The sequence below is a fragment of the Musca vetustissima genome, unplaced genomic scaffold, assembly GCF_032173495.1.
Source record: "Musca vetustissima isolate MV318-11 ecotype Yass unplaced genomic scaffold, APGP_CSIRO_Mvet_v1 utg184370, whole genome shotgun sequence".
NCBI classification, from domain to species: Eukaryota; Metazoa; Arthropoda; class Insecta; order Diptera; family Muscidae; genus Musca; species Musca vetustissima.
Window position 1 is genome coordinate 254 of NW_026873513.1, and position 14,752 is coordinate 15,005.

Sequence of the window (14,752 nt, forward strand, 5' to 3'; positions counted from 1 at the left end):
GGATTTTTTAAAGAAGATTTTTTCCAAGGACTATCAAGGCGTGGATTTTTTAAAGAAGATTTTTTCCAAGGACTATCAAGGCGTGGATTTTTTAAAGAAGATTTTTTCCAAGGACTATCAAGGCGTGGATTTTTTAAAGAAGATTTTTTCCAAGGACTATCAAGGACTTTTTCCAAGGACTATCAAGGCGTGGATTTTTAAAGAACACGGTTTTTCCAAGGACTTTCAAGGCGTGGATTTTTAAAGAAGATTTTTTCCAAGGACTATCAAGGCGTGGATTTTTAAAGAACACGGTTTTTCCAAGGACTATCAGGGCGTGGATTTTTAAAGAACACGGTTTTTCCAAGGACTATCAAGTCGTGGATTTTTTAAAAAAAAGGACTATCAAGGCGTGGATTTTTGAAAGTAGATTTTTTCGAAGGACTATCAATGCGTGGATTTTTTAAAGTAGATTTTTTCGAAGGACTATTAAGGCGTGGATTTTGAAAAAAGAGTCTTTTTTCAAGGACTATCAAGGCATGGATTTTTAAAGAAGAATTTTTTGCAAGGACGTGGAATTTTTAATGAATATTTTTATAGCGATATGTTTGTTTAAACTTACCATTTTAAATACACCCACTGCAGTCCCATTTGGATATACAACTCCTGAGATGTAATTTGGTGGGTCATTGGGTATTAGGACCACTGAGAAATTTAATGCCTCTGACAATATGTCCAGTACAGAAGCATCAAATCCTTTCAGTGATATTGAACCCATTGCATTTTCTATAAAATCTATATAGGGAGGTGTCTTCCATACCACAACTCGAAAGGGGCATTGATGAAAATTCAAGGTTTTTCGTGGAAATAAATCACCATATGTGATGATGGGTTCTTGTGTTCGAATGCCCTGAATTTTGAGTATCAGTATAGGTTTTAAATTTGAACAATTGTGTTCAGATTGAAACGGGAAATAGGTGAATATTTCAATTGTATTGTGATGAGGTATTAAAATAACAGCATCCAATATGTAGGCATTGAATAAGTGTTGAAATATTCGCTCCATTGTCATGAACTGCTCTTGCCCTTGAAGATCCTGACCGTTGTTTAGAATAATTAAATATTTTGGAATTGTACTGTGTACGGTCTTCAGAGATCTGGTGAATTGCACCGAACGTTCCAAATCCAAACTGGAATAAAAAACAAATAAATATTATTTGAGATCTAAATATTATAGGAAATAAGTAAATATTATACGAAATAATAGAAATAAGAATTTCTCTTTTCGAGGATCTTAACCCTTACTTTATATGTACTTACAACACTTCCTCAGATTCTTGGACCACCAACAATTTAATTCTATCCCTATCCTCCATATTTGCATCTGTTGGAGGATTCAAGAAAATTGGTAATGGATTTTTTAATCCCGCATTGATTTTCAAAATTGTCTCCACAAGGTCTCTATTAAATTTGTCTCGACCTTTATTTTCCGTTACTTTCCAAACAATTTCCACAGTTATTGAATTCGGTTCAAAAACACCATAAAATATTTTCTCCAAGATAACATTCAGCAATTCCACATGTGTTTGATTACTGCATTCGATTCGAACGAAAACGTTTATTAATAGAAAATAAATGTAAATCATAATTCCGTTCGTTTGGTTTCACTTAATGACCAGTTTGGTTTAGAATTGTGGGATATTCTGATTTCATTTGGTACCGATGTGACATATTTTCTGCTAATGCTTAAATCAATATGAAATTCCCGAAGGGGATTTGATAAATGACAATTTTAGGAATGCAATTGCATTGATAGTGTAATGTGATAATTTTGACATTATAAAACCAGTAAGGAAAGTAGTAAAGTCGGACGGGGCCGACTATATGATACCCTGCACCACTTTGGGCATATTCCAACGATGAATCATAACAGACGTGGAATTTTTGAAGGACCACTAACATGAAAATCGATCCATAAACATGCCATTCTGGAACCTATACTAAATTTTTCATTTGGTTAGATATAGAAGCTATATCTAAATCTGAACAGATTTCAGGAAACTTAACACACATCTAGACCTAATTCATTACGCTGTGCCAAATTTAGTGCAAACCGAAAGATATTAAGGGGCTTTGGTGCATCATTTACCTTAAATCGGACGAAAATATATATGAGATCTATATCTAAATCTGAACCGATTTTCAGGAAACTTAACACACATCATTCTAGAGATAATTCATTACGCTGTGCCAAATTTCGTGCAAATCGAAATATATATAGGGACTTTTTGGCACAATTTACATTAAATCGGACGAAAATATATATGAGAGCTATATATAAATCTAAACCGATTTTCACGAAACTTAGACCTTTTTTTGTCAAATCGACTCAAAAAGTGATTCTATTGGAGTGGAGAGATTTGCTACCTAATAAGAACAATCAATTCGGTCGAAAAATACGATCAGAACCCCCAAAATACCAAAAATTTGGGTGTACCGTTATATGGGGACTACCAGAAAACCTGGACCTATATTTATAATTTTTAATGGAGTAATTTGGTACCCAATAAGAACCCAATGTACAAAATTTCAGAGAATTCAGTTACAAAACGAGACAAAGAACCCGAAAATACCGAAAATTGGGGGTACCCTTATATGGGGGCTCTCCGAAAAAATGGACCTTTATTTATAATTTTTGGTAGGGAGATTTGCTACCCAATAAGAACTCAAAGTACCAAATTTCAGCGAATGCAGTTACAAAACGCGCTCAAGAACCTCAAAATACCGAAAATTGTCGGTACCCTTATATGGGCCTATCCGAAAAAAGGGACCTTTATTTATAATTTTTGGTGGGGAGATTTGCTACCCAATAAGAACTCAAAGTGCCAAATTTCAGCGAATTCACTTACAAAACGCGCTCAAGAACCTCAAAATACCGAAATTTTGGGGTACCCTTATATGGGAGCTATCCGAAAAAAGGGACCTTTATTTATAATTTTTGGTAGGGAGATTTGCTACCCAATAAGAACTCAAAGTACAAAATTTCAGCGAATTCAGTTAAAAAAACGCGCTCAAGAACCCCAAAATACCGAAAATTTTGCGGTACCCTTATATGGGAGCTATGCCTAAACGTGGACCGATTTTCTCCAATTTCAATAGGGTTCGTCCTTGGGCCAATTAAGTGACATGTGCCAAATTTCATCCAATTCGGATCATAAATGCGACCTGTACTTTGTTTACAATTTTACAAGGACAGTCGGACGGACGGACAGACGGACATGCGTAAATCGACTCAGAAAGTGATTCTAAGTATTTTCTCAAAAGGAACCATGGATCTATCTCGATTATTTTTGCCTGTTACAAACATATGCACAAAGACATAATACCCTGTACCACAGTGTGGTGAAGGGTATAACAAAAATATATTGGCATTAAGGTCAGTTTTTGGTAACTGAAATAAATATTTAGAGATATCCAGCTGAAGCTAGCCAATAAATAATGAATAAAAAATATGATGGACTAGGGGATAAGCATGTATTGAATTGCTTCCGTTGACGTCTAATTGAGTGAGTGAGTGAGTGAAGAAAGGGAAAATGGTCTCAAATCACGATAAATAAGTGGTATTGAAAAGTAAAATAAAAATAAAACTAAAAATAACCAGTAAGGAAAGTAGTAAAGTCGGACGGGGCCGACTCTAGGATACCCTTCACCACTATGGGTACATTAAACAGGACTATTAACATGAAATTGGATGAAATAAAATATGTGATATTTATCTAAATGTGAATCTACCTAGATTTGTCCATAAAGTGTGTAAATCGACTTCAAACAAATATAAATAGGTCATCCGGTTGACTATGTCTGTACTTCTAGAAAACGCAACTACGTAATTATATGCTCAATTTTGTACGTTGTGCAAAATTTGATGTCAATCTGACTAACATGAGGAGTATGATGCCCAATTTGCTTGATATCGGGCGAAAAATATATGTAAGCTATATCCACATATTAAGCGATTTCAAACAAACTTGTCACAGGTTAGGTTATACTAACTTTAGAACGTTTTGTTCCTATTGGTTCCTTGGTGCGTCAATTACATAAAATCAATCTATAATAAAATGGAGCTATATCTAAATCTGGACCGATTTTCACGAAACAAGGCAGACATCACTCTAGGCTCAATTCAGTACGTTATGCCAAATTTCGTGCAAATCGAAAGATATATAGCGACTTTGGTGAACCATTTACATGAAATCGGACGAAACTATATGTGGGAGCTATATAGAAATATGGACCGATTTTATCGAAACTTGGCAGACATCACTCTAGGCTCAATTCAGTACGTTGTGCAAAATTTCGGGCAAATCGAAAGATATATATGGATGTTGGTGCACAATTTACATGAAATCGGACGAAACTATATATGGGAGCTATATCTAAATCTGGACTGATTTTCACGAAACTTGGCAGACATAACTCTAGGCTCAATTCAGTACGTTATGCCAAATTTCGTGCAAATCGAAAGATATATATGGATTTTGGTCACAATTTACATGAAATCGGACGAAACTATATATGGTAGCTATATCTAAATCTTGACCGATTTTCACGGAGCTTGGCAGACATCATTCTAGACCTAAATGATTAGGCTGTACCAAATTTCGTGCTAATCGAAAGATATATAGGGACTTTGGGGCCCCATTTACATTAAATCGGACGAAACTATATATGTGAGCTATAGCTAAATCGGGACCGATTTTCATGAAACTTGGCAGACATCATTCTAGGCCCAATTAAGTACGTTATGCCAAATTTCGTGCAAATCGAAGGATATATAGGGACTTTGGGGCACCATTTACATGAAATCGGACGAAACTATATATGGGAGCTATATCTAAATCTGGATCGATTTTCTTGAAACTTGGCAGACACCATTCTAGACTCAATTCAGTACGTTATGCCAAATTTCGTGCAAATCGAAAGATATATAGAGACTTTGGGGCACCATTTACATGAAATCGGACGAAACTATATATGGGAGCTATATCTAAATCTGGACCGATTTTCACGAAACTTGGCAGACATCACTCTAGGCTTAATTCAGTACGTTATGCCAAATTTCGTGCAAATCAAAAGATATATAGGGACTTTGGGGCACCATTTACATGAAATCGGACGAAACTATATATGGGAGCTATATCTAAATCTGGACCGATTTTCACGAAACTTGGCAGACATCATTCTATACCTAAATGATTAGGCTGTACTAAATTTCGTGCAAATCGAAAGTTATATAGGGACTGTTTACATTAAATCGGTTAAATATATATATGGGAGCTATATCTAAATCTGAACCGATTTTTCCCAATTTCAATAGGGTTCGTCCTTGGGCCAAATAAGTGACCTATGCCAAATTTCATCCAATTCGGATCATAAATGCGACCTGTACTTTGTTTACAATTTAACATGGACAGACGGACGGACGGACGGACGGACGGACGGACAGACGGACATGCGTAAATCGACTCAGAAAGTGATTCTATGCATATTCTCAAAAGGAACCATGGGTCTATCTCGATTATTTTTGCCTGTTACAAACATATGCACAAAGACATAATACCCTGTACCACAGTGTGGTGAAGGGTATAAAAATTGTTTTTGGGGGATATGTAGATGCGCGGATTTTATAAAAATTGTTATTTACAGAAACGAAGATTTTAGAAGCGTAGATTTTTTAATGAAGATTTTTCAAATGACTATCAAAGCGTGTAGTTTTTAATAGAAGATTTTTTCAAGCCGTTATCAATATGGGTACAATTTTTGAGTAGCTCCTAATATTGGATCATATTAGATACCAAAGATCGGTATTTTTGGGTGATATAGCACACGTTTCAATCAATTTGAGAGCAGTTTAATATTTGGGACCCTCACTGAGTAAAAATTTTCCTACCAAAAATTATAAAAATTTACCCAAGTTTTCAGGTAGCCACTATATAATGGTATACCCATTACTAGGTACTTTGGGAGGTCTGGGTTTGGTGTAACTACCATAGAATGGTAGCATCCCATTTCACTATTTTGAAGACTTTAGCAGCATTTTCCAAACGATGGGACTGTGATTGGGTTCTGAACGGATGATTTATATAGAAATGTGTGCGGTGTATATATAGGTCCACGGTATGATATATCCCCACCTATAGTTTCGTTCTTTTTCGGTATTAATAAATTGTTAATCGCATTTTTCACGGGAGTGAAATTCACCAGGAATCCAATATGTATTCCTGGTGAATAAAAAATAAATAAAAATGCCCCGTTTAAGCATTCCAACTAGAGTGTCTGCGTTTTGGTACACTATTTTTTTTTTTGAACATGGACAACCTACTCTCAAATAAACTATAATATAGTCCTCATATAAATGTGCCGATCGACTCAAGGAATTTTGACTGGACTTCACGTGGTGGAGGTGGAGGGCAAAAAAAGTTCAGTCCGGCCGAATATAACGACGTTTTTACTTGTGATTTTATTCGAATCTACATCAACCGAAGAATATTCACTTACTTATGTGCCGTGTGACAGAATATTTGTTCCATAAGCCGACCTAAAACAAATTGCCAGGCCCGTCTGTCTTGTGCCCAGCTCTTCCAATTTGAAAAATGTTCTCTTTCACTTGATCTTTCCATCTAATTCGTTGCCTTCTGCGCAGTCGCTGCAGTTCGATACGTTTGACTATGTCGATGTCCGAGATTAGAGGGTACAATTTGTGGTTCATTCGACGGCAATATTCACCGCCGACACAGCTCGGCCCGTATATATTTCGAAGAAATTTTTTCTCAAACTCTCCACGAGCTGCCTCATCTGCTTGTGCAAGTACCCATGCTTCAGATCTATACAACAGCACGGGTAGTATCAGCGTTGATGTCGTCGGCGCAGGCGAGTACCATGTGTTGTTTGGTGTGCAGAGTGTCATTTATGTCCACCTTTGCCTCTCGTATGATCTTTTCCAGCAGAATGTTAAAAAAGTCACACGATAAACTGTCACTTTGTCTTTTACTGCTGACATTGTGCCACTCAAAGTTATCCTGCATAGCCGTATTCATTTTGCAGGAATGCCGAACGCAGACATGGCTTTAAATAACTCTGAACGGAATGGGTTGTCGAATGCGGCTTTATAGTCGACGAATATGTGGAATGTGTCGAAATTTTTTTCTGGTCAATGGTGGATTTGCCAGGTCCAAAGCCGCATTGGTATGGTCCAATAATGTCATTGACCATTGGCTTCAGTCGTTCACACAGCACGCTGGATAGCACCTTAATGCAATGCAATGGGAAGGAGACTTATACATCTATAGTTGGCAAATATCATCTTGCCTCCTTTTTGTGCACGGGACACAGGATGTAGAGGTTCTAATCATTGGGCATGCGTTCCTATAGCCAAATTGTAAAAATCAGCTGGTGCATGTTCCTGATCAGCATCTGACAACCGATATTGAATAGTTCGGCTGGTAATCCATCGGCACCTGCTGGTTTATTGTTCTTCAGTCGATTGATTCCTATTATGACCTCATCTTGGCTAGGTGGTATATACTCCATACCGGCATCACTTATTGGTCCTGGGGTATCTTTTTCACCGCCACTATTTGATACCAGAAGCTTTTCAAAATTATCCTTCCATATCTTTAGGACGCTGTCTGTATCTTTCATCAGGTTTCCTTTGTCATCTCTACAGGAGGATGTGCATGCACCAAAGCCTACTGTTTGGCGTTTTACTCGTTGGTAAAATGTCCGGACTTCATTCTGACTCTTATGCATCTTAATTTGCTCACGTTCACGTTTTTCTTGTTCTTTTTTTTTAATTACATTTCTCCTCCCACTCTTTCTCCCGATTATTCTCTCTCGCATTACGTGTTGCTACTGTGTGCAGGGTTACCCTATACACTGCGTTTTTCAAATCTATAGCACTAAGTACTATGGGTTTCTTGATGGTCGTCTTTTGTACCCAAGTGTTGCAGTTTGTAGGGATTGGGCAATTTCTTGCCCAATGTTCTGAAACGATATTCGCCTAAAACACTGAATGAATGCCTTCCGTCTATCACAGCAGGGTCAATTTGATTTCTCCTTGCTTAATCAGAAGAAATCCAGGTGACCTTATGTACATCTAGATACTTGAATCTAGTGCTGCTAAATACCATTTTCAATCAACCTCATGCCGTTGTCGGATGTTACTTCATGGAGGGTGCATTTTTCGACGGTTGGGCAAAAAAAAATATTGTTGCAGTATTTTAATTCTATGGCCAGGGCAGCGGTCTTCTTGGTGCTCGTAAAAAACGTTTTTGGTCGGTTCATCTTTGCCTTCCGTAGAAGCATGGGTGCAAATAAGACTGACTGAAATTCGATTTTATACAGACTGAACTTCGATTTTATACGGATTATAGTAATTCGCTCATCTATTGGAGTGAATCTGGGAACCAGGTCTTTTATTCTCCTGTTAACCATAAACCCGCAGCCAAATTAATGTCGCGTTTTATGACAGATATAATACAGTGTGCAATCATTTGATTTATTTACGCATGTCCCTTTTCATCGCATTGCCCGTAAGGAAATAATATCGGCTTTGTACTTCTTGAGTACATACGCCAATGCATAAACTGCGCCTGTTCTGTACAACGTGCGCACATTCCAAGTGTAGATTCGAAGATCGTGGACCTTTATACGATTGCGGGGGTCATCAACTTTGGAGGGTTTGGTTTTCCGAGTGTGGGCAACTAACCCGACGTATCAACCTACATCAGTTCACAAATTCAACGAATGATGAAAGTGGCTGTCCCAGGTGACACCGCGGGGAGGTCAGTGTCCACAATTGAGATGAAAGAGGAAGCAAGGTAAGCCTGGGCTTTGTCATGTTAAGCCAAATAGAGCCGTTGCTTGGCTTCACAGATCTACGTCCCTACGTCACCCATCTATCTATAGCTATATATACACCGCACACATTTGTATATAATTCAGCCTTCCAGAACCCAATTACAGTCCTCACGGTTTGGAAAATGCGGCTAAAGTCTTCAAAATACCGAAATTTGGGTGGTACCATTCATGGTAGCTACAAAAACTGAGAAATGTGCTCAAGCACCCAAAAATACCGATCTTTGGGGTATAGCGTTATATGGACTTCCTTAAATGGTGGATCAATATTTATAATTATTATCATTTACACACCCCAAATAAAACCAGTAAGGAAAGTAGTAAATTCGGACTGGGTCGACTATATGATACCCTTCACCATTTATTACGCTATGCAAAAATTCTTGTCAATCAAAAGATTTGCAAGGACACCATTTACCTAAAATCGGGCGATACTATATATGGGAGCTATATCTAAATCTCAACCGATTTTCACGAAACTTGGCACACGTCATTCTAGACTTAATTCAATACGCTATGCAAAAATTCGTGCAAATCAAATGCTTTTCAGGAACATTGATGCACCATTTACCTAAAATCGACCGAAACTATATATGGGAGCAATATCTAAATCTGACCCGATTTTCACGAAACTTAACAATGCTTTTCAGGAACATTGATGCACCATTTACCTAAAATCGACCGAAACTATATATGGGAGCAATATCTAAATCTGACCCGATTTTCACGAAACTTAGCACACATCATTCTAGACCTAATTCAGTAGGCTGTACCAAATTTCGTGCAAATCGAAAGATATGTAGGGACTTTGGTACACCATTTACCTAAAATCGGGCGATACTATATATGGGAGCTATATCTAAATCTGAATCGATTTTCACGAAACCTGGTACAAGCAATTCTAGACTTAATTCAATACGCTATGCCAAAATTCGTGCAAATCAAATAATTTTCAGGGACTTTGGAGCACCATTTACCTAAAATCGGCCGCAACTATATATGGGAGCTATATCTAAATCTGAACCGATTTTCACGAAACTTAGCATACATCATTCTACACTTAATTCAGTAGGCTATACCAAATGTCGTTCAAATCTAAAGATATATAGAGACTTTGGTACACCATTTACCGTAAATGGTATACCAACCATTTACCTAAAATCGGGCGATACTATATATGGGAGCTATATCTAAATCTGAACCGATTTTCACGAAACTTGGCACAAGTCATTCTAGACTTAATTCAATACGCTATGTCAAAATTCGTGCAAATCAAATCATTTTCAGGGACTTTCATTTTCAGCATACATCATTCTAGACCTAATTCAGTAGGATATACCAAATTTCGTGCAAATCGAAAGATATATAGGGACTTTGGTACACCATTTACCTTAAATCGGACGAAAATATATATGGGAGCTATATCTAACTCTGAACCGATTTTTCCCAATTTCAATACCACAGTGTGGTGAAGGGTGTAAAAATATAACCATCAAAATACCGAATATTTTGGGGACGACCCCAAAACATAAGATTATATTTATAATTTTTCGTAGGCAGATCTAAAAAAATGGAACCTATATTTTGAGGCCAAACAAAGCTATAATACCAACGCAATCATGAACGGACGTAGAACTCTACTAACTACGTTTCTGATAGAACATATCAAACTTTCCGATGTCAAATGACGTCTTAGGTAGAATATAATCTGTCTTTATAAAAATTAATTATAAGTCTCATATGGATCAAATACCTTTACAATTGTCGTAATTAAAAGAAACACACACAAAATTTTTATTTATTTATTACTTATTATTTTATTTATTAATTGTTGTTTCAATTTTCTATAAATTCTGCAATTTCTGAGATATCTGTGCGTAATAATTTCTCCACAAAATATAACAAAAGCAACAAAATGAAATTGCAGCAGAGCTTTAAAGACGACTTGTAAAAATGTAAAACCCAAATGAAATTTTTGATTCTTTGGATGGGCACGCTGCCATTTTGCTGTGCTTGCAGGTACGTTGCTTAAACTCAAGCTTCTAAAGAATTTATTTCGCATACCCGAATCGATTAGACGCTGCAAAATCGGATCAATAGCAGAGGCTAGATACGAACCTCTCGTATAGTAAATGCAATTTAAACCATTAAATATTTTCTCATGTAACACCGAGTAACGAGTGAGATTTTTCATACGTGCCTTCATGAAATGGCCAACATAGACATTTGTCGTTAGAATACCACTTTTGTACGGCAGCTCATCTATCTGTTCCAACAGCTCTATTGGACCGCAATTAACACTGAGTGATCTTTCTTTTAGCAATGGTTGCTTTTCCAATACCCGATATGTAGAATAATCAACAAAGAGCGTGTAATTTTGTGCAATTAATTCCCTAACCGTTTTGGGTAGAGGTTGATAAGGTGGATTTGTAATGACATGATACATCACACCCTCATAGCTGATACGTAGGAAGAATAATACATATAACCATGCCATAAGAAATATGGTATATAATTTAATTTGACGTTTTCGCATAATGGGGAAAATTGTCATTTTCAGAATAGCGACACATGTTATGAGACGCCATGTTGGATATGTAAATGGCCGTACTAATAGATCTCGTGATTTTATAACCACACTATTCTTGAGAATAACCACAAATGTTGGCAAGAAGTATGGTATGGAACCGGATGTTATTTGTAGGCGATTTATTTGACAGCCAACACAACCAATTGTTAGGTTGGCACGTTGTTCCTGAAGCTGAAAGAAGAAACACAAAATAAGTAGAAATATATCAAAGAACAGAAAATATATTTTTTAAGAAATCTTCGCCTTGTTGGTTCTTTAAAAAAATATTCTTTAAATCTTCGCCTTGTTGGTACTTTGAAAAAATATACTCTAAAAAAGCATCGCATCGATCCTTTGAAAAATATATTCATTAAAAAGTCCTCCCCTTTTCGGTCCTTTGAAAAATTTTACTTTAAAAAATCCTCGCCTTGTTGGTCCTTTGAAAAGATATTCATTAAAAAGTCCTCCCCTTGTTGGTCCTTTGAAAAATTTGTCTTTAACAAATACTCGCCTTGTTGGTCTCTTCTTAAATTCTTTACAAATCCTTTGAAAAATATTCTTTAAAAAATCCGCAACGTTTTGGTCCTTTAAAAAATATTCTTTAAAAAATCCACGCCTTATTGGTCCTTGGAAAATATATTCTTTAAAAATAAATCACGCGTTGTTAGTCTTTTCAAAAATATTCTTTAAAATGCACGCATTGTTAGTCCTTTGAAAAATACACGCCTATAGGTATACCCTAAAAAGTATTTTCAAAAAATCCACGCCTTAAAAAATATTTTTTAAAAATTCACGCCTATAGAAATACCCTGATGATATTTTTAAACCAGTCAGCGGAGCAGTATAATCGGATGCGGCCGACCATACGATACCCTACACAACTACTACAGAACTCTATTTTTCTGCGGATTTTTATTCCGAGCCTGGGTAATATTTCGAAAAAAAAACACAAAGAAAAACCAGTAAGGAAAGCAGTAAAGTCGGACGGGGCCGACTATATGATACCCTTCACCACTTTGGGTATATTCAACGGATGGAATCCTAACAGACGTCGCATTTTTGAAGGACCATTAACATTAAATTAAACATTTCATTCCGCAACCTATACTAAATTTTAGTCAGATATAGAGTTGCTTCTTACACTGTAAATACATTTAAGGGAACCCCCCCCCCCACACACTTTCTCGATTTTTTATTTTTAAAATTTTAAATGATCTGGTAAATTAATACCAATTCTTGTTAAGGCTTGTAACTTTGCACATATATATTTGAATATTTTAAAAGGAAGAAAAATAATTTACAACAAATTGTTGTTTTTGTTTTGTTGTTGTTTTTTGTGATCAAAGAAAAGTCCTTAGTTTTGATGGCGGGCTTCATAACCCCTCACTGGAACATCGGAATCCGAAAATTCCAACGGTGTTAGAAAAAGTACACGTCTGGCTCTCGTATGAACTAGGATTATTGACTTCGCACAACAATTAACAAAATGACCGAACTTTGAAGTTTTTTTTGGAAAATCGCCTATTATTGACTACAAACTAAGTTAAAAATAAGGAAGATCTTCACCGATTGGCTTTATCCTAGTTCATACGAGAGCTATACACGCCCAGAGAAAAGTGTAAAAAATTGGAACCGATTGGATTATTTGTTTTTGAGTTATCGTGCCCGCCATTCGTAAAACACTGCTTCAAGAAAAACGCGTTTTAAGTTTGAGGATCACTCTTGCCGTCACTTGATGCTGACACAATAAATCGGCTATATCTTCAAGAGTTCTTGAGATTTTCACTTGAAATTTGACACCGAGAATGGCGGGGGTCCCCTTAAAGCAAAATATCGAAATCTAAACCGATTTCATCGAAACTTGTCACAGGTTACACTTATTTCAGTACGTTTTTTGCATTCGGCCACATTTTGAACTCTTCATTTACTAATAAATCCAAATTTCGTGCAAATCGAAGGATATATAGGGACTTTGGTGCACCATTTACATAAAATCGGACGAAAATATTTATGGGAGCTATATCTAAATCTGAATCGATTTTCACGAAATTTAACACACATTGTTCTAGGCTTAATTCAGAATGCTATACCGAATTTCGTGCAAATCGAAGGATATATAGGGCCTTTGTGCACTATTTACTTAATATCGGGCGAAAATATACATGGGAGCTATATCTAAATCTGAACCGATTTTTAGGAAATTTAACACATGTCATTCTGAGTTTAATTCAGAATGCTCAGTACGCTGTGCCAAATTTCGTGCAAATCGAAGGATATATAGGGACTTTAGTGCCCTATTTACCTAAAATCGGACGAAAATATATATGGGACCTATACCTAAATCTGAACCGATTTTTAGGAAATTTAACACATGTCATTCTGAGTTTAATTCAGAATGCTATGCCAAACTTCGTGCAAATCGAAGGATATATAGGGACTTTGGTGCACCATTTACATAAAATCGGACGAAAATATATATGGTAGCTATATCTAAATCTAAACCGATTTTCAGGAAATTTAACACACATCATTCTAGGATTGATTCAGAATGATGTGCCAAATTTCGTACAAATCGAAGGATATATACGGACTTTGATACATTATTTACCTAAAATTACCGAAAATATATCTAGGAGCTATATATAAATCTGAACTGATTTTCACGAAATTTAGGGATCGCCCTTGGGCCAATTTAGTGAACTGTGCCAATTTTCATCCAATTCGGATCATAAATGCGACCTGTACTTTGTTTACAATTTAACATGGACAGACGGACGGACGGACATGCATAAGTCGACTTAAAAAGCGATTCTGTGCATATTCTCAAAAGGAACCATGTGTCTATCTCGTTTCCTTTTGCCTGTTGCCTGTGGTAATGGTTTATTAAATAATATCTGAAAATATTTAAGAATGACTCCCACATCCGAGTACATACGACAATATAATTGGTATCCTCTTGGATATACTATCAACTTCTTGGCTCTTTGTCATTCAGGAGTAAATATATACGCTATAGGATACAGTTTTTTTTCAAGTGTCACACAAAAGTCGGGGTCAATTTGACCCGCTAAATATTGACCGATTATTATCAAAACAGGCATGCTTATTCTTTGGCCCAATCCCCTTCTCCTTGTAAAACTTCGAAATGTTTGTGGCCTTTGACCTTTGGTCCATATCATCCCCTAAATATTAACCGATCTTTACGAAAAACAATAGGGGTCTTCATTGGGCCGAACCCATCCTACATGCAAAATTTCGTGAAGTTTGGGCCGTAAATGTGGCCTGTAT

The 14,752-nt window shown here is 36.5% G+C and overlaps 1 protein-coding gene across 1 annotated transcript; it reads right to left on the reverse strand.

Moving 5' to 3' along the window:
- Positions 1–1,116: 1,116 nt before the first annotated feature.
- LOC133325905 (uncharacterized) lies at positions 1,117–11,656 on the reverse strand (the record flags this gene model as incomplete). The annotated part of the gene is made up of 3 exons (XM_061534608.1): positions 1,117–1,169; positions 1,300–1,363; positions 10,960–11,656. Coding segments are annotated over 3 exons (814 nt in total), but the record flags the coding sequence as incomplete, so codon positions are not given.
- Positions 11,657–14,752: the final 3,096 nt, after the last annotated feature.